This window comes from Mixophyes fleayi, chromosome 2 (assembly GCF_038048845.1).
Source record: "Mixophyes fleayi isolate aMixFle1 chromosome 2, aMixFle1.hap1, whole genome shotgun sequence".
Taxonomy (NCBI): domain Eukaryota; kingdom Metazoa; phylum Chordata; class Amphibia; order Anura; family Limnodynastidae; genus Mixophyes; species Mixophyes fleayi.
The window spans coordinates 143513463-143537980 of record NC_134403.1 but is presented as its reverse complement, the minus strand read 5'-3'; the positions used below and the strand labels follow the sequence as shown (position 1 = coordinate 143537980).

The 24518-nt window shown below is 40.7% G+C and overlaps 1 protein-coding gene across 3 annotated transcripts; it reads right to left on the bottom strand.

Moving 5' to 3' along the window:
- Positions 1-671: 671 nt before the first annotated feature.
- Positions 672-22833, bottom strand: LOC142141540 (uncharacterized). 3 transcript variants are annotated; one of them, XM_075200117.1, is made up of 7 exons: positions 22815-22833; positions 19634-19689; positions 7082-7268; positions 6136-6315; positions 5858-5969; positions 5452-5588; positions 672-1068 (listed from the first exon to the last, which is right to left on the bottom strand). In XM_075200117.1, exons 3-7 carry the CDS (start codon positions 7262-7264, stop codon positions 760-762), a joined length of 921 nt encoding a protein of 306 aa, XP_075056218.1. In that variant the 5' UTR covers positions 7265-7268; positions 19634-19689; positions 22815-22833; the 3' UTR covers positions 672-759. The 3 variants fall into 3 exon arrangements, with proteins under 3 accessions (XP_075056218.1, XP_075056217.1, XP_075056219.1); XM_075200116.1 differs by lacking the exon at positions 22815-22833 and adding an exon at positions 22065-22116; XM_075200118.1 differs by lacking the exons at positions 19634-19689; positions 22815-22833 and adding an exon at positions 8965-9042.
- Between the last annotated feature and the right edge of the window lie 1685 nt (positions 22834-24518).

Genomic DNA, 24518 nt, shown 5'->3' with positions numbered 1-24518 from the left:
CTGTGACTCATATGTAAGTTCCCTTCTGCCAGAAGTCAACTGATTGGTCGATTGCACTTTAAATAGAGAAAAGTGGAAGTCGCTATGCAAAGTGATGTGAATAGAAACTGCCGTCTTTGCCAGGGTTCAGGATGTAACAGAAGCAGGTCGGTGATGTGGATTGTCATTTTTATGTTAAGTCTGCATTTTCTTTTTATAGTCCTTTTTTTCAAATCGGATTTTTTTTTTGTCGGTGTTGTCGTCTGTGGCACCGAAAAGGGTTTAGGGATTAAGGAAACAGCTACTGTTAGGGAGGAGGTTGCTAATAGTATCTATGTACAAGCTTTGCATTTAGCTGAAAGGCAGCAGTCGCTCTCTTATCCTAAATGAAATTCCAGCCATTTATACATGGGTCTATCATTTCTATTTTCGGCATACAGTAGATGACCCATATTTTGGTTTTGCTTTGATACTTTGTCTGGTATATAGAAAATACTCCCTTAACTCATCTGGAGAAAAATTTCATTGCACATTAAATGAAAGGATCACTTTTGGCAGCCACTAGTATATCAAACAAATGCCTCTGAACCATCCTAAATAACAAAGAGTTTAAACTTCCCATGTAATGTACATTAATTCTTGACAGTTCCTAAGTACTGCAAGCAAAGGAGATCAATTACATCATAAGCAAGTTAATTCAATAGAGAACAGGTTTATTTTTTCTCCAGGTTTAGTAACAAAAATAATGAATTGTTATTAATGAAGCCTTTTAATTGCTTCCTAAAGGAGAGCGGACCATAGTAGTTCTTTAAAATTTTCTAAATTACATTTCTTCATCAGGAAAATAGTATGCTCTTTCTCCCACTTATTTTCTGTGTCCAGGACCAGCATCCCTCTTGTAAATTCGCCTTGAAGCTCCACACTAACTGCACATTTTATGTACTCTGTGATAATACGCTCATCAATTGCTGCGGCCATTGCATAGGAGTCATAGGGGACAAAACTGTTTCTCTGAGGCCAGCTGGCTGTGATTTTCTTCATAAACCTGGCCTTCACCGTGTCCTGGTTTACCCAGTTTTTTAAATACTCCTGAGAGAGAGAAAACTATTTGAGCACTCAAAATACATAATGGTTACTTAATATACTTATGTAAGATATTAACAAGTTACACCTCCAGTTTCTCAAGCTTACAATTGTGACATGTTTAAGACAATTTTAGAAACTGCTAGTCTGGCTTGTAGGCACATGCTTCAGTTTAAAAACAAGAAAAACTCCTATCTTCCCTCTCTCTCCCCCTCTCTCTCTCTCCCCTCCCACTGCCACTCTCTTCCGTCTCTCTCCCTCCGCTCTATCTCTCCTGTCCCTCCCCCCCCTCTCTACCCTCTCTCTTCTTCACATATTTGTCTCTTCTCTCCCTCTCACCTTGTCTCTTCTTTCTTCCTCACTCACTGCTCGCTCTCTTCCGTCCCTCTCCCCCCACTCTCTTCTTTTTTCCTCACTCACTGATCACCCTCTCCCCCCACTCTCTTCCTTCCCTCTCCCCCCACTCTCTTCCGTCCCTCTCCCCCCCACTCTCTTCCGTCCCTCTCCCCCCACTCTCTTCCGTCCCTCTCCCCCCACTCTCTTCCGTCCCTCTCCCCCCACTCTCTTCCGTCCCTCTCCCCCCACTCTCTTCCGTCCCTCTCCCCCCACTCTCTTCCGTCCCTCTTCCCCCCACTCTCTTCCGTCCCTCTTCCCCCCACTCTCTTCCGCCCCTCTCCCCCCACTCTCTTCCGCCCCTCTCCCCCCACTCTCTTCCGCCCCTCTCCCCCCCACTCTCTTCCGCCCCTCTCCCCCCACTCTCTTCCGCCCCTCTCCCCCCCACTCTCTTCCGCCCCTCTCCCCCCCACTCTCTTCCGCCCCTCTCCCCCCCACTCTCTTCCGCCCCTCTCCCCCCCACTCTCTTCCGCCCCTCTCCCCCCCACTCTCTTCCGCCCCTCTCCCCCCCACTCTCTTCTGTCCCTCTCCCCCCCACTCTCTTCTGTCCCTCTCCCCCCCACTCTCTTCTGTCCCTCTCCCCCCCACTCTCTTCTGTCCCTCTCCCCCCCACTCTCTTCTGTCCCTCTCCCCCCCACTCTCTTCTGTCCCTCTCCCCCCCACTCTCTTCCGTCCCTCTCCCCCCCCACTCTCTTCCGTCCCTCTCCCCCCCCCCCACTCTCTTTCGTCCCTCTCCCCCCCCCCCACTCTCTTCCGTCCCTCTCCCCCCCACTCTCTTCCGTCCCTCTCCCCCCCCACTCTCTTCCGTCTATTCTTTCTTCCTCACTCACTTTTCGCTCTCTTGCGTCTCTCTCCCCTTTCTTCTTCACTGACTTCACTCTCTCTTTCCCCCTCTACCTCCTATCTCTCTGTCTGTATCAAACATCAATTTCAGTCAGAAAAGGCAAAAGAGAAGGAACAAAATAATCCAAAAGAAGGACCTCTACAACAGGAAAAATTATTGAACAAAGGATTACATTTTCCTAATGAACTTGAATTGGTTATTAATTTAAATATATTTGTACATTAAATCTTAAAAGGCACTTTTTAAGGATTCCATATAAACAGTCATATGTTTTTCACTACATTAATCACAACTGATAGTAAACTTTCCACTGAATCTTGTGGCTATTTGGATATATTGTAAGAAACTTAAAATATCAGATTGTAGAAATTTACATCCAAACATAGTTCCACATGTAGAAAGAGAGGCCCTAAAACATCTTATAAAAGTTAATTAATTGACAATAAAACAAACTAATAATTGTGGGGAAGTAGTAATTTTGGATACCACAAATTATCTGCAAGATTTGTACATAATAGGGGATAGTAATACCTATACCAAACTTACCGATGATCCTACTGCACAGTATTGCCAAGATTTAAAGCAATTATAGTTATAACTGTTTCTGGGATTAATTCCCTAACAACTAATTTATCCCACTTTACTGAGATTCATTTACAATCATTTGTGACCAAATTTATATCTTCTACTAAATATTCTACTTTACAATCTAAGGAGAATTTCATATTGGAGGTCCATGTTTCTATGGGTCACTATAAACACGCAGGCATTGTATATATTCCCCACAAGAGCGTGTCCGCAATGAAGTCTCATCAGTAATGTAATTAATTGTATCACTAATGGCAACATCCAGTTTTTACTTGTTTAAATTCAGTTTTTACTTTCGAATTATTTCCTATTTGTAAAAAATTTTTGCAGACTAGGAGCACCGTTATCCCCTAAATTATTCATAATTATGTGCAGGATGTTAGTAACGTGTTCATTTATAATGGAGTGTTTTTTCCTAACAATATTTGTTTTTATAAGCAATATATAAATTATTTATTAATAACTTGGAATGAAACGGAGAGAGGTTGAAGAATATGAATTAGAATAAATAGAATCTCAAATTTAGTAATAAAACAAATATCAACATTTTGGAATTAGAAAATAATTGGTGATGTGAGAATTTTGTTTTTTTTTACATATTTTAATTGTCACATTTCCAAAGCAACATTCTATTCACCCAATTTGTGAGATTAAGATGCAATTGCAATATGCACATCAGGAAGCAACTTTTATCCAGAGTATATTAAAAGGCAAATTAATTCACTAGGACTATATAAAGAATTGGGATATGGATAGAATGAGTCAACTAAGGCTGGGGGGTTGGGTATGTAATACCGAGCAACTAAACCCCGACACTACATACCCCCGCAGTGGAAGAGCGAAAGTGACATTCCTGATAAACTGTTTATTGCGACTGTTTACAAAAGCGTATAACTATTGCGGCGGTTTAAGATCCCGGCAGCCGCATGGACGTCACTTTTAAGAGCAGGACTATTAATTATGGTCTTAAGGGGGCAATGCAAGCAGGCACAGGCTGTACAAGGCTTTTTACTAAGCCTTGTACATTGTAGAGCCTGTGCGTGCTTTTCACCCTTTCTTTGCCTGATGCAATTGGTTTAGCAAAGAAATTTAATCTGTTTTGGGACAGCATTGGAGAATTAAACTCAAAATAGCCTACAGAAAATCTTCTAATTTGAAATGCACTCTGGCATCCTGTCAGGTTGTTCAATGATGTTATTTTTATTCACAATGTGTGGTTTGTAACATATAGATAAGTATTTCAATACCTTCAATATGCCATCAGCAAAATCACTGTTATAATGCAATGGTTCTTGGATCATAGTGCCTCAACACATTTCTGAGAAACATAACAAGGAATTAATTTCCTTTACATTTAAGGCTTTAGTATATCTTACTTTAAGATGGTGAGGGGGCAAAGGGAAATGTAGACTGTCCAACAAAAATGTTTTTGGACCTTCCAACTTATTACACTTGCTGATAGGAATGGAACCCGGTGGGGTCTTCTGCTGTTCTAGCGCATTCACTTTGAGGTTCAACGTGCTGCATTCAGAGAAGCTCTTCTGCATATCACTGTTGTAACGTATGGTTATTTGATTTCCTGTTCGCTTGAGTCAGTGTGGATATTCTCCTCTGACCTTTCTCATTAAAAAGTTGTTTTCGCTACAAAACTGACGCTCATTGGATGTTTTTTGTTTTGCACATTAAATGCTAGAGACTGTTGTGCATTAAAATCCCAGGAGATCAGATGTTTCTGAGATACTCATATCACCCAGTTTGGTACCAACAATCATTCCGTGGTCAAAGCCACAGATCATGTTTCTTCCCTATTCTGGTGTTTAGTCTGAACAACAACTGAACCTCTTGACCATGTATGCATACCTCTATGCATTGAGTTGCTGCTGCATGATTGGCTGATTACATATTAGAATTAAAGACCAGGTGTACCTAATAAATATGTACATATGTGTTTTTGTTATATCTGCCGACAGTGAAGTTTTTATGATCAGCTGTACACTTCTAATTGGTGTCTATTAATTTTATGATTTAGTTTTTTTTAAAAAAAAATTATGTCTAAAATATACATGCTTTGCAGTGATTAATTATTCACTCTATTTACACTGTATTTAATAGATCTGACTATGGCAGTCATCTAAATTCTGCACTGTAAACAAAGGGTAACTTCATTTGAACCCTTTACAACAGAATAAATAATGTTCACAGATGCCACTCCATTGATGAATTATTGTGAAGTACGAAATGCGTTGGTTATGGCTTTTCGATTGTGTACAAGAAAACAGCTGGCTGTGACATTTGTTACATTTATTCTCAAATACTATACTATTAATGCCTTTCTGGCACTCCCATCTATTCCCTGTACACCCCTTTTCTGCTGGTGAACAAACAAGGAAAAATATATTCTGCTGCTTTCATTTCACAATAAGTTAAAGGGTAAGTAATTTGGGATAACAGTCTAGTGAAATGGCTACCTCCATATCTCTGTGGCCTGACTGAGAATACATCAGAACACTGTATCTATAGTTATCATAAACAGTGACTCAGAGACTTGTTGAGTAAATTCATACCGTTGTAAGCCCGTTGTCACGGGTGAACTCCAGAGCAGCAATATACATGGGGCAGATATATTCATTTGTCACAATATAAGCAGCCTCTGGATCCAGGCAGAAGTTAAATTCTGCACACACAGTCCTGTTTCCTCTGCCTGAAACACAAGAAATGTAACATAATACCTCTTATTTATTTCTTTTCAAAAAGACCTTCACAAATTGAGTCAGATTTATTAAAGGGGAAGATAAAGTAAAAAAATGATTTTAGCATAAGTCTAAGAAAAATGTACTTCAAAATTCCTATATGAAACAAAAATAATAAAGGACCATTTTCATTTTGACATTCTAGTTGGTCCTTTACTATGTAACAATTTGTTCTGAATTCATAGTAGAATTAACAATTAGTTTGGTTTAAGTCCATTACCTTCCAGATTTCCTCCCATTATGTACAGTTTATTTATCTTCTTTGGAAGAGTAGGATCCATTTTCACAGCCAGGGCCAGATTGGTCAAGGGGCCCAATGCTACCACACAGACCTTTATATGTGATAAGAAAGAAAAAAATGACACACAGATTTGTACATTGTTGTCGCATATGTCCCCCTACTATGGCTGTTCCACATTTCCATCAGTGCTCTCCAGTGTTCATTTACAAGTCACAAAATGTTATTTTTCTTTTAAAGTAAAGGAGTGTATGTCTTACCTGTCCCTCGTGCTGATTTATTATCCTTATAAGAGCATGCACAGCATCTTCCTTCTGTAAGTGCTCCAGTCCTGGGCTACTTGGGTCGCCTACATCTCCCAATCCATCACCTCCAAAGTGGGAAAACTTTGGATTTTTTACTCCCAAAAGTGAATGGGTTGCCCCACGGAACACTGGGATCTAGCAATTAAATCAGTACAATTGAATTATATTCCAATACTTCTGCCATCTATGCTGACATTATCCTCTGTACTTTACCCTGCCATCGTACACCTCGGATAACTATCCTCTTTCTCTATAATCCTGCACCCCATTCTCCCATTTACATACTTCCATCTATCCTCCCTTACTCCACACCTCAACCGTTTAAAAACTTTTTTCTTTACCTCTGTAATCTACCCTCCCATGACTAAAACTCTTCAATCCAACTATACTCACATTCTCTATACACATTTTCTCCACTTATCTTCCCTCTGTCCTTAAGTTTATACATAGACTCATACCTTCTTGCAATTACCTCCAAAGCCTGATCTTCCTCAAGCCAAAAGATACCCACCCACAGTTAGTTAATACTTAAATTTGTGTCTGTATTTTTCACATTGGAAGGGCTATTATATATGTTTTGCTTTTTATTTACACTCATGTTACTTAAATATTTCTTGCATGTTCTTGACATTTCACCAATTCCTGTGGGTAATGTGCAGGACTGTCAGTAGATTCATTTCCTTAATGAACAGTGCCATTCTTTCTCAATTTGTGTGTTAACTACTCTGTCTAAAAGTCTAGTTCCCTCTTTCTAGTACCCGAGTTATTCATATATTTACTAAGACACAGCACACTAGACATCTCTCCTGAGCATTGGTACCTAAAAATCATTTATTCTTCCAGCCCTTGCATCCGTAGTGATATTACACGTCTTGCATAATATGGCACAATGTGGTATTACCTCCATCCTGTTACACACGTGGAGAACACGCAAGACATTTCTGCAGACATGTTCAATGGTTGCATTCCCAAAGCAGCAGGTTATCCCCAGAATCTCAACTTCTGGAACTGCCAAAGCCATCATTAAAGCCTGAGCATCATCCACCCCACAGTCCACATCCACCAGCAGCAACCTCTTAGCCATCCTTCTGCAACAGGGAAATGCTTCACATTAGCAGGCAGATCACATTTCTCACTTCTTTATATAACTGAAGCCAAGGCACCTGGCCAGGGCATAAGCATTATCTAAATCTCCCAGAATACATGGCTCATCCTGTTAACTGCACACAGAGCAAAAGTCAACAAAGGTGAATAAACAGGTATTTATTAACTGGCATTACATATAGCATTGTTTAAGGCAGGGTTCATAACTGTCAGTAAACACAAGGCTGGTGGAAAGACAATATAGCTATTGATACAGGTACAAGGGTGGATTTCAGTAGTAAAGCCTCTATTGTTTTATTTACCCACGATATGGTAACACTGCAAGCACTGAAATCATGTGTTCAATTGTAAATATGTTGTGTAAAGAGAGCACTATTTGAGGAGTAATTACAATTAATACAGCTCTCTATAGATAATGGTCTTAATTATATAGACAAGAAATATTTGTTTAAGCAATGTATGTTTTACCGTCCATGTAGGTTACATAAATACTACTTAATAGATTACATATAGTTTTTTTCTCTTAATTTGCTAAATTCAAAGCTGGTAAGACTGACTTCATAGGTGCACTGGGCTGTGTACACTATTATCAAGATTGCAAGAAGTAGTTCAGTTGTGACCCTGTTTCTATTCCAGGAAATAAACTTGACAACATAGACTGGCATGGTGTTTCCTGCACTATGTATGGAAGGGACACCACCTGGGTCCTTTGCCAAAGAGAATGATGGATCTGGTCTTAAATCCTCATGAAGGAGTTGTAACGGCTGATATTCCTTTGAAAGTGAAGAATAGTTGCCATGCTCATTAGGTCATCATGTACACTGAGAGTGGACTGATCTTCTGCCAAACAAATTTCACAAACGATACTGTATGGGAGGAATATATAGGTGCCTCCTGCTAAAGGGATGTACATAATATCCTGCCCCCTGAATCAAGGTCCCAGCATTTATTAATCTCTCTCGGGCTAATTTTTGCTCTCCAGTTCAGATGACTTAATGGTCCACACAGATGGCACACCTTGGTGTGATCCAAGAGAAGGGGAAACGCTAGTTTTGGGCAGTGGTATCCACCCCTAATATTCTCCCCGCCGACCCAAAAAAAAAAAAAAACAAAAAAAAAACACCCGAGAGAGAGCTCAGTTTCGCCAGCGCTGTCCTATACAGCAGCCGTGGCGCTGTCTAAGAAGCATCTGCGGCAGTGCTGTATAGAATACAGCACCACCGCGGACGCTTCTTTGACAGCGCCGCGGCTGCTGTATGGGACAATGGCCACTTAGCGCAGGGGGGGGGGGGTTTCTAGAGACTCAGAAACCCCCCTGCGTGCGCCACTGATGGTGATTACATTGTGTTCTTGTACATTGTATTTTTGACAATAGAAATACATTTATAAAAAAAATAAAGTAAGCAACGCAGTAGTAAAACTTGCAGGAGGGCATACACAATTCACTAATTTAGTCATCTGAAGGTGTATAAAAACATTAGCATGTACTAAAGCAGTAGCTACATAAAACTTATACTTGTTTAGAGAGAGAGTGTGAGCTCCCTGCTGATTAGCATTGTTCAGGTAGAAGAGCTCACTTGCTTGTGATCAGAGCTGGGAAATCACATGCTATATAGAAGGGTCAATAAACACTTATATACATATATTGTTTAACTATTCATCTGACAGTATGTAACTCACCCGTTCTATGTCTCCCTGTTCATGTCATATGAGGAATAAGGCAGAAGTCTCTGTTTCCTTTTTATACACCAAAAACTCTATTTGGAATGACTCTGAAGTTACAGCAGGCCCTAGTGGTAAATGCGGTGTACTACCAAAGACAATATAAAGGAATTTGCTGATCTGGTTCCTTCATACTTACCCAGTCACATAAACACATTGGATTCATCCATTTTTTGGGCTGAACCATGAAACATGAGAATGCAGACCTTCAATTCACTAGGAACAAGTTACTCAAGAATACAAATCTTATTCCTTAGTGATGTCACTGGTTGGTAAATTGATAGGCTGCATTCACATGTATAATGATTAACTGTGTGAAGGCCATAGGAGCTTTCAAACTTACTATCATTAAGCCAGCCCTCAACTTATGTTTAGTATTGGATTATTACTACAGTCGGTCTGTGGTATTGATCCAATAGATTGTAAGCTTGCATGCAGGCCCCTCTTAACTCTTTATCTGTTTGTTACCCATATTCATTCTAATATATATTAGAATAAATATCTTTTTTTCATTTGCTCCCTGAGTAACATTGGGTTCATTTTATGATATTTTCATTATATTCTATAAGAGTGGGACCAACAATCACCATAATGTTCATGCATGGAATACATAATGTTTTTTTTCCTTCTTTGAGCATGGCTCCTCAGATTATTGTTGGTACAATACACTGTATATAGTTAGGATTTGCTTTTCTGTTAGAGCTCAAACGAGCAGGTATATTTCATGTTGTTGTTTGATTGCGAACAGACCAGAAAGTGTGCTGAATTTGATGCCAATAAAAGCCAGCCGGACTGGGTATAAATATTTTCCTGTGGATTCCTGGAGCAAGGCTATCGGCCCTGTGACCCCCACCTTCCGTGTCCAATTTACCTCTCTGCTGTGTCTACCTCTCTTCTGTGCTATGTGTATGTATGTATGTATGGGTGTGTGTGTGTGTGAAATATATATATATATATATATCTCATACTTGCCAACTCTCCCGGAATGTCCGGGAGACTCCTGCATTTTACGATAGTCTCACGGACTCCCGTGAGAGTGTGGCAATCTCCCGGATCTGCCCACCTCCTAGTGAAGTGGGCAGAATTAGGTCCCAAACGCCGCGATTCCCATTGAATCGCGGCGTTTGGCCCCGCCCCCGCTGTCAAATGACGTGTTTGCGTCATTACGTCACGGGTCCAAAATGACGCATATTTTGGAGCCCCGCCCCCCATCACGCCCACCTCCCCCGGCAGTCTCCCGGAAACCAACTTTCTAAAGTTGGTAAGTATGGTTATACTTGTATATTGGTTGGACTGTGCTTGCCATTAGGGTGAAGAGAAGTTATCAGGAAATGGGGGATTATGGCTGAAGATGAGGAGCAAAACAATATAATAGAAGAAAGGGTTTAAAATGGCATTGATATAGATTGATTTCAAATCTGCTGTTGACTTTGTGGTACTACAACTCCCAGCAAACTGTCAATGTATGTGCATTAGCTGTCATCCAGGTTAGGTGTAACTGCCACTTGTGGAGAGCAGATATTTTGTCAGTTCAGAGAATTCTTGAAGAAAGTCGTAAGGTCAGATTGCATGTACATGTTGTCAACAAGATTATTTGTGTGTTCAAGGGTAATTATTTGGGTTGTGCAGTAATCAGTAAAAAAAAGGATTTTACTTTCACAGTGTCTTTACCTGTTCTGCTTTCTGTTTGGAGTTATAGATAACTGTGTGTGCATCTTATTCTAAACTCAGGCTCACAAAAGTATTTGCATCAAGGTGTGACAAAATCCTGTTTTAAAGTGTGTTTAAGTTCACAAGAGCTCAAATGCAAAACAGACCAGATCATACCACAGCATTGTGTTTAAACTGTGTAGATTGCATGGGTGGACAGTGTGCTGTGTGCAGGAGGTTATTTTAAGTAGATCAGTGCTAGGAAACTTTCTGTGCTAGTAAACTAAATGGTATTGCTATTGGCAGTCTTACCGTACTTAAACTACTGCTGAGGTTTATATTTTTAATTGCTTGAGGTAGTTCACTAACAGGGCTTTAGTGTTATACGGGTTTATTAGGCTCTAAATGCTTATTAAAATGTACTGCCAAATTACCTTCTTATGATAGTCATTTTCTTTCTGCCTTTTGTGTCAAGATTGTGTTAGTCATTTTATCTTTTGTGACTGTTCATAATGAACGTGCCAGGGTGGCTTCTGCACTAATCCATAAGTTATTTGTCATTGAGTGTTTGTAGACATGGTGGTGGGCAGGGGGTCCCCAAGATCTCTCCCTTGTTTACTTGGGCAGATGGAGCTTTTAAAATATTTTGAGCCATGCAAAATACATGATTACAGAAGGGATATGGGATTTTTCTGAATACGTATAAAAATGGGGTAATTCCATTATTGTAAAGGAGTTAATATGGCCTAGCAGAGAGATTTCATATGAAGTGCATTTACTTATAGTTTATGTTTTTAAGTTAATGCAATATAGCAAAAGAGATATTATATTTTTAGAGAAAAGAGATTAATTATGGCTGGGTAATGTAATCTACTCAAATTAAATGTGAACTATGACTGAAGTGTATTTTAGGTTGGTAGGGAGAGATTATAAATTTTATTTACAAATACTAGGTCTCTCACAAATTACTATATCACATCTGATTTATTAGCACATAAAAGAATAAAGAGTATATATGCTTTAATGAGCGCAGTCCGGTGCACTCTCAGACTGGCTTGGTAGATCTGACTAATGTCCTCTTGCAGTCTCTTCACTCACCCCTTGGGCTGTAAAACCCTCTCTGGTGCTATAACACCATCTCTGGGTCATTGAATACTGTTATACTGCGTCTTGCAGCAACACTCCAAGGGGTATCTTTACATGCTCTCCCCTCTTTAGACCTAGGGACTCTATATAGCAGATCCTCAGTGCTGCCACTATTAATTGGCTCCACACTGCTTTATTGCCCCTCCCCCTTTTTTTCTTTCAGAGGCTCTTTATTACTATGGGGACTCCTTCCCCCTTCTTGTGGCTCTCTGAACTTGGGGAATCCTCTCCCACTTTATATACAGCCACGCTCTGAGGTAATTTTTCTACTCTTCTCTCAGTTATCATGTACTTTGACCCCTCGTGGCAGCAGGCCACGGACACACACTTCTTCTCAGCTTATACTGGCATTTATGTTGCTAAGCAACTGTTCCTGGTGTGTGTCTTCTGGGGCCTAGTGCTGGGGTCATACATTCAGTCATTGGAAGGTATGAATAACACCACCAGAGAGGTTGTTACATTTATAAATACATCTGGCCCAGGGGTCTTACCAAGTTTTGGACTAGCCCTAATAGAGAATTGTTTAATAATCTTTGGCCACAATGATAGAATTTAAGAGAGATTATCTCAAGTTCACTTAACACTATACTTGATATATCTTCCAGACTTCTAGGTCTGTTGTCTGAGTTTATTTACTAGTTTATCGGCTTTGTTTTTTAAGATAAATGTCAAATGGATGTGTTGTATTGTTAACCTGATGCAAAACAGTGACAACTAATTTAGTTAATTACAAAGAGAAGTGAGGAGTTTTGTGTGAGGTTTTGTGGCTTATTGTTTATATTTAAGTTGTTTTATTGAGTGTATTTTGGATTGTAGTTCCTCTTTTATTCAGTATCTGTTTAAGGTAGGAGACTAATTGTATAAAATGGCCATTTAAACAGTTGCACCAAATCAGAGTCTGAACTAGCGAATAATGGGCCCTGGTACAGGGAAGAGGGGAGGAAGAAACAGGGGCCCACAGCCTGCTAGATCCCTGTGCAGCGGGCCCCATTATCTCTATGGGCCCCGATGCACCAATGGTAGTTCTGCCACTGCACCAAATAGTAGCTAGATTTACATCAAGGATACTATTTGTTTAAAAAAATGCTAAATAGTTTAGAAGAGACAATTTATTTAATATTGGATGCATGGTTAAACCAGGTAATCTCATGAATGTTTGATGACAACACTTTTTGTAGGAACCATCTATCAGTGAGAATGAAGTATATTCTAGACTGGTACAGTCTATTTGAGGAAAATAATTATACCTGCTGGTTGGATGACGTATTCTCTTCTGTTATATCGGGTGGGGTACGTGTCCCCGACTCTGAGTAGAGCGATAAAGACTTACCAGACTTGATAAGGTAGAAGGTGGCAATGACCATAGGATGGGAACAGCTTTGAAAAGAGGACTTTGCAGAACACCGATCAATACAGAAGCCAGCACACAAAGTCATGTGACTTTCTTGGACTGTATTAATATTAGGGGTGTTTAATGAGTAATGCAGGGAGTTTGAAAATGTACCAAGTAGAAGGGTTGCTGTAAAATGTTTTACATTGTGCGGCTCCCTGCATTACTCATTAAACCCCCCTAATAGTACAGTCTGAGAAAGTGACACGACTTTCTGTGTGCCGGCTTCTGCAAAGTCCTCTTTTCAAAGCTTCGCTGTTCCCATCCTATCGTCATTGGCACCTTCTACCTTATTAAGTTGGGTAAGTCCTTGTCGGTGTAGTGGTAGATGCGTTAGTGCCTACCACCGGTTATATCAGCCAGTATCTCAGTCACCATAGTTCCCTGTAGCTGTCCCTAAACTTGGAGCTGAACAGGCTGAAGGATAATCAACTGCCAACAGGTGGGTTAATTTAATATTCGACATTCTAATGCATATACACGTTTATGTAGATAGTATCATATATATGCACTATTGGCACAGACTTTGGTCAAAATAATTGCAATGAACCTCTTCGTACAGTAATTGATGAGCTTCCCATTCTACTGCCAGTTTAGTCCACACTTCTTGTGCAATCTGCTCCAGTTCTCTCAGATTTGAAGGGTGCCTTCTCCCAACTGTAGTTTTTCATATTTCTTCACAGGTTTTCTATGGGATTTAAATCTGAACTCGCTAGCTTGTATGCCACGTCAAAAGAGTCCAGATTCTTGTCTTAATCCATTCTGAAGTGCTTTTTATAGTGTGTTTGGGGTCATTGTCCTGATGGAAGACCCCTGACCTTCGACAGAGACCCAGCTTACTGATACTGGGTTCAACATTGTGCTCCAAAATGGCTTTGTAATGTCCAGATGTCATGCACATGTTCAAGGCACCCAGTGCCAGATGCAGCACAGCAAGCCTATAACATCACTGAACCTCCTTGATGTTTGGCTGTAGGGCAGGTGCTCTTTTCTTTGAAAGCTTAATTTTGCTGACTGTAAACATATAGATGATGTGCTTTACCAAAAAGGTCTAGTTTGGTCTCCTCTGCCCACAGGACATTATGCCAGAAGGAAGGCATCACACGTTTCAAGAATCTATATGTTGATAAATATCCATCTCACAAAAACAATATGTATTTGGAAGAAAATTTAATTTGAAAAAAAGTCTCATCTCACTACCACAAGTACCTCACCAAGGTAGTGTTGATACATAGAGGAACAAACTTTGTTCTTACCGAAACCCCAGTTTAACAAGCTTATAGAGAAACGTGAATATATTGACTAAAATTATTATACTTTGAAGATAGAAGTCATATGTTTATGACTACTATCTGCACCAGAGTTTACATCTTTCCAAGATTTCAGTTATCATTGGAGCTAGGGAGTTAACTATCTATGTTTTCAATTCCGTAAGAAGGGATCAACACATTGAGGCTACAGCTTCAGGTCCCTGAACATAAGAGTCGGTCTCTTCAACATCTGTAGCCTGTTGGGAAACTGATACCCATTAGCTCAGTACCTCTACACTATTTTGGGAATAGCTGGATTGCATGAGTCTTGGCTGAGAGATGCTGCCTGCAGATCCAATGCATGTTTTCAGCTTTTTCTGTGACCTTATTACCTTTCCGCCCTTACACTCTCTGGTTTAGAATATTGCTCCTTTTCTGTTATGGCTGCTGTCTGTCCAAAGCCCCCGCATACTGTGACTATCCAAGCTCCAGCTCATGTACTTGCTTAAAGCTGCCTACTAGTTCAAGCATCACCGTCCACTTTATATCTGCTACAGAGTGAATATGTTAATAAACCAGCAGCATAATGGTTTAACAGGTACCCTGGATATATCATCTAGGCTTCAATCAACTGTGTTCTTTCCCCCAATTCAGTTTTGCCTGCCAGTGTTTTCATTTTCATACATCTTGTTAGATATTGAGGGCTAATCGCCCAATAATTTTATAGCCTGGCTGAAGGTGGGTTATATATTGAAAAGCACCATTATTTATCAGTGAGGCTGCTGTGGCCCTGTCCTGAACACAGAATCAACTGTCTTCTCAGGAGTAAGGAAGAAGGGGGGAGGGGTGCAAAGTGGGTGTTCAGGAGCTAGAGTGAAAAAGATGACCCCCTAGAACAGCGAGATTTTAATCAACGCAGGAGCCTCTGAGTCTTGTGTCCTCTCTCCTCACTTCCCTATTACAATCCCAAAAGTATCTCACTCAAAAATTAAGTTTTGTGTAAGATACGCGTGTATCCTGGAGAAATTTCTAGAGATGATGACACCAAGCAGAAAGCTTGAGGGGTTTATTGTTGTGTTATTAACAGAAATATATATGTCAGGCAAGTGGAAATATTATTAGCTTTGTTCTTGAAAGTTTGAAGTGACGAGGAAATTCAAAATAAATGGTAGAAAGACATTCAGTAATGGGGGCCAACACAGATTGTGAAAGATCTCGGTAGGATATATAAATTTGGGTATCATGCGCATAGAGGAGATACTGAAACCCAAAGCAGATTATTCGTTTTGCAAGAGATATGGTATATAGAAGAACGAAAAAGGCCCTTGGATACTCAAACTGGTAGATTGAGAGAAAGAAACATTAAATAAAGTAAAGGAACGGCTTGATAAGTAAGATGAGAACCTGGCTTGAATAGTGTCTGGAAGATCTACGGAATGCAGCTGTCTGTATGAGAAGTGAGTGGCTGACAGGGTCAAATGCAACAGAAAAGTCCAGGAGAATTATAAGTGAGTAGTAGCCTTTAGATTTATAAGTGATCAAATCACTGACCACCTTAGTGCAATCTCTTTGGACAGCAGGGAACTAAAGGCTGACACAACCTATGCCAATAGGTTGTTTAAGGAAAGGAAGTGTGTTGGCAAGCCTCTTAAGAACCTTGGGAAGAATGTCAACTTGAATGAGAATTTGGGTTAGAATCAGATTTATTTTTCCAGAATAGGGGTAATAACTGTATGCTTAATAATAATGGAAAGATAACCGAAGATAGACAGATTACAGACTCAGGTGAGCACAATAGACAGCGAACATATGATTTATGGTGGTTGAGAGAATAGATAGAGTGTTGGGATCAAATGAAGAGAAGGTGCCAGAGGTCACAGAAATGCAATTGAGCATGTTGCTGCTTGGGGCGGTGGATACCATGTCATATCAAATCTTGTCAATCTAGTCAGAGATGTTGCCGTGTAAGGGTTGAAATTTAAATGTATAAAAGAGGTGTTTTGGGTTAAAAGTCAGAGCAGAGACCACAAATTGGAAGAATATTTGTTTGTCAGTGTCTACAGTAGTAGTTTTGGTAGGAGTGGTAGATATCAGTGATTTGAGGAAGTTATGAGAAGAATGAGACTTTTGATGTCCTACCATATGGGATAATATTCGATGTACACGATTTTTGTATGTTGCGGGTGAGAATGTTATTGATCATAGGTTACTATTAGAGTATAAATAAGATGTAGGTTTGCCAAATCAAGCCAGGAGAATGTAAAAACAAGTTAAAAAAAATAACTGAAAATAAATTTCTGCAGGTATGAGGAGGCTTAGAGTTAGAGTCCTAAAAGTTGGCTAAGATGGGTCTTAGAGAGGGAAAGGAGTAGTACAGAAATCAGAAACTAAACAAAGTTGGGACAAACAATCAATACAGTGGCATAATGAGTAGAAGAACTGGTCCACTGGGAAATGCCAAGCAAACTGATAGTGGGATGTGAGAAACTGAGACTAAGGGCTAGATTTACTAAGCTGTGGGTTTGAAAAAGTGGGGATGTTGCCTATAGCAACCAATCAGATTCTAGCTATCATTTTGTAGAAGGTACTAAATAAATGAAAGCTAGAATCTGATTGGTTGCTATAGGCAACATCCCCACTTTTTCAAACCCGCAGCTTAGTAAATCTAGCCCCAAGTATCAAGGAATACAACCGTTTTGTTAATTGTTGGGGTCAGCCAGGATGCTTGGAGATCACAGCACCATACAGAGAGGTTTTGACAATCTGGATCGTATGTACTCCAAAGATGGAAACATGAGTGACTGAACAGATGAATGTTAAGGTGCAGCGTTGGGAAAGGACAAGTCCAATCTCACCTCTTTAACTTCTTCAAGGCATGGAGTTGTGGATAAAGTGAACACCATTGTGTGAAGGTGCTACAGGCAATACAGTGTCTGATCTGTGTCAGCCATGTTTCTGTTATTACTAAAAAGATGAGGCGGTTTGGGAGGAGAAGGTCAAAGATGGAGTTCAGTTTGTTGCAGTTTGTGCATTCCGTTTGTGCACATTTAAAGGGCCTTAAAAGTGATGTGAAACAGGTGATATGTGGGATATAAGGTTTCCTGGAATTCTATAGTGCCGTAGTAGGTAGAGTGTGATAAAATGAAGGTGCAATTACACAAGTCCAGTGCAAATTAAGATTTGTACGGGGCCCCATGGCAAATAATTTGTGGGGACATCTGCCACTAAAACATCATGTCCATGCACAGATCAGGCAAACACTGCTGCCTGCATTTAATGCTGCTCAGCCTTATCAAAGCTCCAGGCAGTGGGAATGCACTGTGCTCTGAACAGCATACGCAGCGCTGCTGACCTATACAGAGGGCGACAGGAGCAGCACTTTGAGTCCTGCAGGGCTCGACCAAATGCACATCAAATACACCCCACTGAATAACAGAATCAAAAAGAATACATTAACTACATGGTCAAAGCATTTATTTTTTAATATTACAAATACATTTCAATAAAGGACCAGCAACAGTTATAAGCATTTAAAAAAACCACACCAACACTTCTGTAAAAAATATAATCTTACAATCATTTTTTCCCCGCTATATGACTATATAACCCACCTATAGCCCACATACCTTATTCCTTCCCTGTGATCACTGTACCATAACACTAGAGTAGTCATTAGCTCATAAGGGAACCAGCTGCTACAGTAACGATGTTTGACCGCAGGGGAGGGCAGAGATTTGCCCTGGGATTGGGCCCCCCTGTTATGTGGGGACATCAAGGCTAGTTCCTCAATTGCCCCTGCTATAGTCTGGTCCCATCCAAGTCACTTATGGCTTATAAAAAAAATAAAGGTTGTACTATCTTTTATTAATTAAAAAATGAGCGCTGCAAACTCCCTCCTGTATATAACTACTGTATATAGTAATGATGGGCATCCTGCTATACTTCAAGGGCTGCCATCTGTGGCACTCCGACCTTACCCTTAATTTCAAGAATGAAAAAATGTCCCCGATTGCTATATAATGGCCCCCATGTCACAGACATTCCACTTGCTCCAAAAAAGCCTGACATGACCTCAGATCCAACATGTACTCCAAAATTCCCCCACATACCACTCACACTTCCCTACATGTCCCCAACATGCCCCCTCATATCCCTCAGACCTCCTCATATACCCCCACGTGCCCCTCAGACCTCCTCATATACCCCCACGTGCCCCTCAGACCTCCTCATATACCCCTCATATACCCCCACGTGCCCCTCAGACCTCCCCATATACATCCACTTGCCCTTCAGACCTCCCCATATACATCCACGTGCCCCTCAGACCTCCCCATATACAACCACGTGCCCCTCAGACCTCCCAATATACATCCACGTGCCCCTCAGACCTCCCCATATACATCCACGTGCCCCTCAGACCTCCCCATATACATCCACGTGCCCCTCAGACCTCCCCATATACATCCACGTGCCCCTCAGACCTCGCCATATACAACCACGTGCCCCTCAGACCTCCCCATATACATCCACGTGCCCCTCAGACCTCCCCATATACATCCACGTGCCCCTCAGACCTCCCCATATACATCCACGTGCCCTGCAGAACTCCCCACGTGCCAGCAGAGAGACTAAGGGTCGCATTCACTAAGGCACTCTGTCCTCTTGTGTAGTATACAAGAAAAGGCGTAACTACCATAGTAGGTGCAGCAGCCATAGGGCCCACAGCCCTTGTCAATTTGTCTGGGGTTTTTTTTTAACCCATGGGTGCTACATAGAGGCCTTTAAAATGTTTGCCATGAGACCCACAAAAGTGTAGTTACACCTTCTGTACAATCAATACAGCAATATGAGGATTTCATCTGAAACTACAAAGCAGAGTACACTTACAAAATACATTTTAGGATTACCATGGATTAAATTACATGGTAATTCTGTTATTTACCATGGTAATTTTATACCATTTATCACATGTGATAAAAGCCAATGACTAGGTTATGTATGCTTAATGTGGCAATGTTTGTAATATTTTTATTTTCAAGCTCAGAAATAGGTAGTAAAACTCCCTGTAGAAGCCGCCTAAGTGCAGCTACAAGATCTACAATGTGTCATTCTGACCTCACAGTTCCCAGTCATCATTTACATTAGAAACACACACACTGTAGGATAAGTAATTGATATAAACAAATTGTACCTGTCTGTTACTTCAGACTTCTCACAGCGATGATCCAAGAAATCACGTTTGTGTTCCTGTTACAATTACAAAACAATATTGTTGCAGCTCATATTAAAATACAGGTTTGCTGAGCAGTATTAGAAAATAATGCCAGTAAAAGTGTTGAGTCATCTGATCAAAGTGCAACTCTGCGCACATCCACTCCTAGTCAAAGGAGAAGTTATTTTTCCAGCTGGTAATGAAACCAGACCATCAACAGCAGTTATTAAGAAATGCTTAAGGTTAGCATTGCTGCCTCACCACACTGGGCTCATGGGCCCAATTCCAACCAAGACCCTACCTGTGTGGAGTTTGTATATTCTCATCATCATCATCTATTTATATAGCGCCACTAATTCCGCAGTGCTGTACAGAGAACTCATTCACATCAGTCCCTGCCCCATTGGGGCTTACAGTCTAAATTCAATAAAATACATACACACAGGCAGAAATAGAAGAGAGACTAGGGTCAATTTCATAGGAGGCAATTAATCTACAAGTATGTTTTTGGAGTGTGGGAGGAAAACGGAGCACTCGGAGGAAACCCACGCAAACACGGGGAGAACATACAAACTCCACACAGATAAGGCCATGGTTGGCCTCATGACTCCAGTGCTGTGAGACAGAAATGCTAACCACTAAGCCACCATGCTGCCCGGGTTTCCTCTGGGTGCACTAGTTTTCTCCCACACTCCAAAACATACTTGAAGATTAAGTGGCTTCTGAAAAAAAAAAATCGACCTACTGTGTGTATGGTATGGAATTTAGGGGTCTATTTATTATTGGGGGCCGTAACTATTATTATTTATCATTGCAAATTAAGAAGAACCCCCCTCCATGCTAATTATTTCCTATTCACTGGCAGGCTAACTCCAGCCAGTGAAAGGAGGAAGTGCTATGCGCATGTGCGGCTAATGCTGGAGGGTGCAACTGAAGCTCATGTTAAAGTCAAGTAACTCACAGCGCTGTGGTCATGAGTTTGATTCCCGACCATGGCCTTATCTGTGTGGGGTTTGTATGTTCTCCCTGTGTTTGTGTGGGTTTCCTCCGGATGCTCTGGTTTCCTCTTACAATCCAAAAAACAAACAAACCCCACCATACTAGTAGGTTAAGAATTTAGACTGTAAGCTCCAATGGGGCAGGAATGATGTGAGTGCATTCTCTGTACAGCGCTGTGGAATTAGTGGTGCTATCTAAATAAATAAATAATAATGATGCAACGCCATCCTGAGATGGTGTTACTATGTTGCTTAGTGCTTTTTTTTTTGCAGAGTAATAAATCACCTAATCCTGTTGCTCCCATAGAGCGCCAGGAAATAAATTACGATTGGAGAAGTGTCTGATTTCTCTGACCTTAACCCTTTGTTAAATAAGAAACAGCTGTGAAATAGCCTTTTGCCAGCATTTTGGCTCTGGTTAACTAGAACCCTTAGAATGTAAGCTCCAATGAGACAGGTACTTTTGTGTTTGTCATCTTTGTTAAAAATAATGGTGTACACATTTTCAATGATATATAAGGTCAATTTAAAATGCGCTCTCCATCTATTCACTTAAATTACAACAGGTCTTATAGGCCAATTCCACTATATAAAAATTAACTAACCACTATCACCTGCATCCCCTTCTCCACCCTTGATGTAACCATAACCTTGTATGCAAAGATGGGTGAGGTGGTGCGAACCCTCCAATGCGTCATGTTGCCTCTTCAGTTTGCTGACGAAATATTTAGGGGCACATTGATCAAAACTCGCAAAATATGAAAAATAGTTTTTAATCCTTATCGCATTGATAAGGATTGAACTATTTCTCATATTTATTAAAAAAGCAACACAGGAACAGCAGTTCCGAAAAACTGCTGTTCCTGTGAAGTGGAAACATACTTACCACTGCCTCTTCATTCCCGAAGCAGCATGCGATGAACGGGGCTCCTCTTCTGACTCCAGTGCGCATGCGCCGAGTGAACCCCTCGGGCATGCGCACAGACATCTCTGCTCTCGCCTGCAACTAGTTGCAGAGAGAGAGCGGTGAGTCACAGGGAGGGATCATGTGATCCCTCCACGCATGCGCTGTCCAGCACTGCTCTTCGGAGCAGAGCTGACAGCACTGAAACTTTTCATTAATAATAATGTACGTCTGATTCATGTTTGAAAAATTAATTACATTTATTGTTAAATAGCGTTACTGAGCACTCCCCATACATTGTTATGGGGAGTGCTCAGTAAAACGATAGGAGATGCAAAGCAGCAGCAATGCTACTATCATAAATAGCAAAATAGTGTTTAATCAAGGGGAAACCTTTGATAAATAGGCCCCTTAGAGCACTGGAACTTGCAAATATCCCAGTTACGTTGACGCATGACACATTGCCCTGAGAAACCAACATTAGGCTGTGCTGCAGCAAATTACTCACTGAAGGTGCGAATTTATCCGGGGTCCTTCTGGTGCAGATGATGATCCTGTCCCCTAGTATAGGGAAAGATTCCCAAATATAGGGATGGATCCTCGCGCACATGAGGTAGGTGATGTATATTTTAATTTACATACATTAGAATTGTCATTTAAACAGCACGTGTGTTCCACACTTTAGGCAGTCCGTTCCGAACAATGATTTCTTTTACAACATTGCCATCTTCAGACCATAATTAGTATTGCTCTACATTCAAAATATGGAGCAAAATACATTGTGGTATGGATTAAGACTGCTTTGAACTGTATGTACTGTTTTTAAACACATTACACTCTGCCGCATACAAGCCTTGATTGGCTGATATCAGGTCAGAACCATAATCACACAATCTGCCTGTTAGACGATTGTATCTTGTCTGTAAAGATCACATATTCTAATGATCTCTGTTTAAATACAACACCTAGCCCCAAATCCTGATTATTTTTTAAGGGCCCAATTTGCATTCGTGTATTAATGTATATTTTCACCAGATAAATACAATTTAAACCTGTAAGTCAGTCAGTAATAAAGAGGGCAATAAAAACATATTCATAGGCAGCATAGTTAACTGATCCAGCAGTCCGCATTATAATCATTAACGGTATAAATCAGTGTACAGCAAGTGCACTATCGATCTCCATTTCATTAAGAGATTTTTAAACAAGGAATGTGTATACAGGAAAAAACAAGCAGCTTGGACAGATGAATACAAACCTTCCACTATCCTGGTTTCAGTTGTACAGTACTGACCCTACCGCCGTCCGGACTGCCGGAAATGTTAGGAGGTGTCTGAACATCTACTGCTGAGTGTCTGTTAGGTTCATTACTCATTGCAACATATCCGAAAATGCTTAACTAAAATCACCACAATGATTTACAGGGATGTTAGAGAAAGGGTACTATACATATCCGTCACAACATATCTATGTATTGTAAATTTATTATACATTAACTAATTAATATGTTCGTAAATATATGCAGGGAAAAAGCTTTCCAAACTACAGTGGTTGTTTAATGATCTGTTGTATACTGCAGTGAACAGTAGATAAATGATCCTGCAATGCATTTTCGTTCCAGCAGGTGGACGCCCTTCATCACCTCAGAAATGAGCTTTGTGTTTATTTTTAGCTATTCCAAGAAATCTGGTGCATATCTAGAATTGCAGCAATGCACTTGCTCAGCACTTGAAAGGTATTGTTTATTTATCTAGTGATAATTAACGTGACTTAAATGCTTTTCACAGTTTGTGTAGAGGTGCTGGGACAGTGTGTTGACAGCTCTCAAATGCCTATACATGTCAGTTACAAATATAAAAAGTTCGAAACACAGCATTGTCTTTTGATTTGCAAATAGTCACCCAGGACATTTCTGTCACTCCTAGTTCATTTGTGCAGTAATGCTCTCTAGACTAAAGATATGTATTTACCAATTAGGAAATCAGGAAGTGAAGAACATGAAATGCTGAAACAGGACTTTGTATTTATTGCCTTTTGAAAAAATGCAGCTCAATAATTGATTAGTCTCATAGCTGCAAATGGTGAGGTATCAACCAGGGCCATAACTAGGGCTGTGCAATAGGGGCGACCGCCCAGGGCGCAATGCTGAAGAGGGGGGTGCAGTTTAGAAATATTTTAAGTTCATTTGGCTAAAATTGAGGGATAGGGGGACGGCATTTGTCTTTTTTGCCCCAGGCACTAGAATTCAAAGTTACAGCTCGGGGTATCACTGCTGATCAGTCGTTGAAGTGGAAATTTAGAAGTGGCTGTATGGCATACCATCTTATACCAGTCCACTTTGGTAATGTTATCAGCAGCAGTGGTCAATGTGGCATAGCCCTGAGCTGTATAAGCAGACTTGTTTTTTAAATTAACATCAAACTTATTTTATATTGGCACAATGCTTAGCATTGTGGCCTAACAGCACTGGGGAGACTGGTATGATTCACACCACGGCCCTACCTCTGTGAAGTTTGTATCTTCTCCATGTGTTTGTGTGGGTTTCCTCTTGGTGCTCCTGCCCACCTCCCCTTACAGTCCAAAAACATATGGTAAGGTTTTTGTCTGGTGGTCAAAAGGGACCCGTGTGTGTACTTGCATTTTTATACTTGTTGGGGCACTCACCTGCCCACACAACCAACAAAGTGTTTCCCACAAAGCCAGGTGCTCTGGACAGGCTATCCAAAGAGATAAGTGCACCCACATCCACATAGGAACCCCTACAGACACTCACTGCTGCTGGCTGGTTTGTATCCCACAGAGGAAGCTATCACTAGTGGCAGTGGGCAGTTAGTGACTGATGTGTTCTCAGCAGTCCTCAGCTACATGCAACTTGTTTGTAGATCCATGGTGGCAGCTTACCAATGTCTGCACAGAAGACATCATGTAATATCTCTAAATCAGTGGTTGGCAACAGGCAGTC

Excerpts from the sequence above, each read along its gene's own strand:
- LOC142141540 (XM_075200117.1), bottom strand. The coding sequence starts at position 7,264 with ATGGCTAAGAGGTTGCTGCTGGTGGATGTGGACTGTGGGGTGGATGAT. Across the intron at positions 5,970-6,135 it reads TAAATCAGCACGAGGGACAG|GTCTGTGTGGTAGCATTGGG; the intron begins GTAAGACATACA and ends TCACATATAAAG. Across the intron at positions 1,069-5,451 it reads GTGACAACGGGCTTACAACG|GAGTATTTAAAAAACTGGGT; the intron begins GTATGAATTTAC and ends TCTCTCTCTCAG.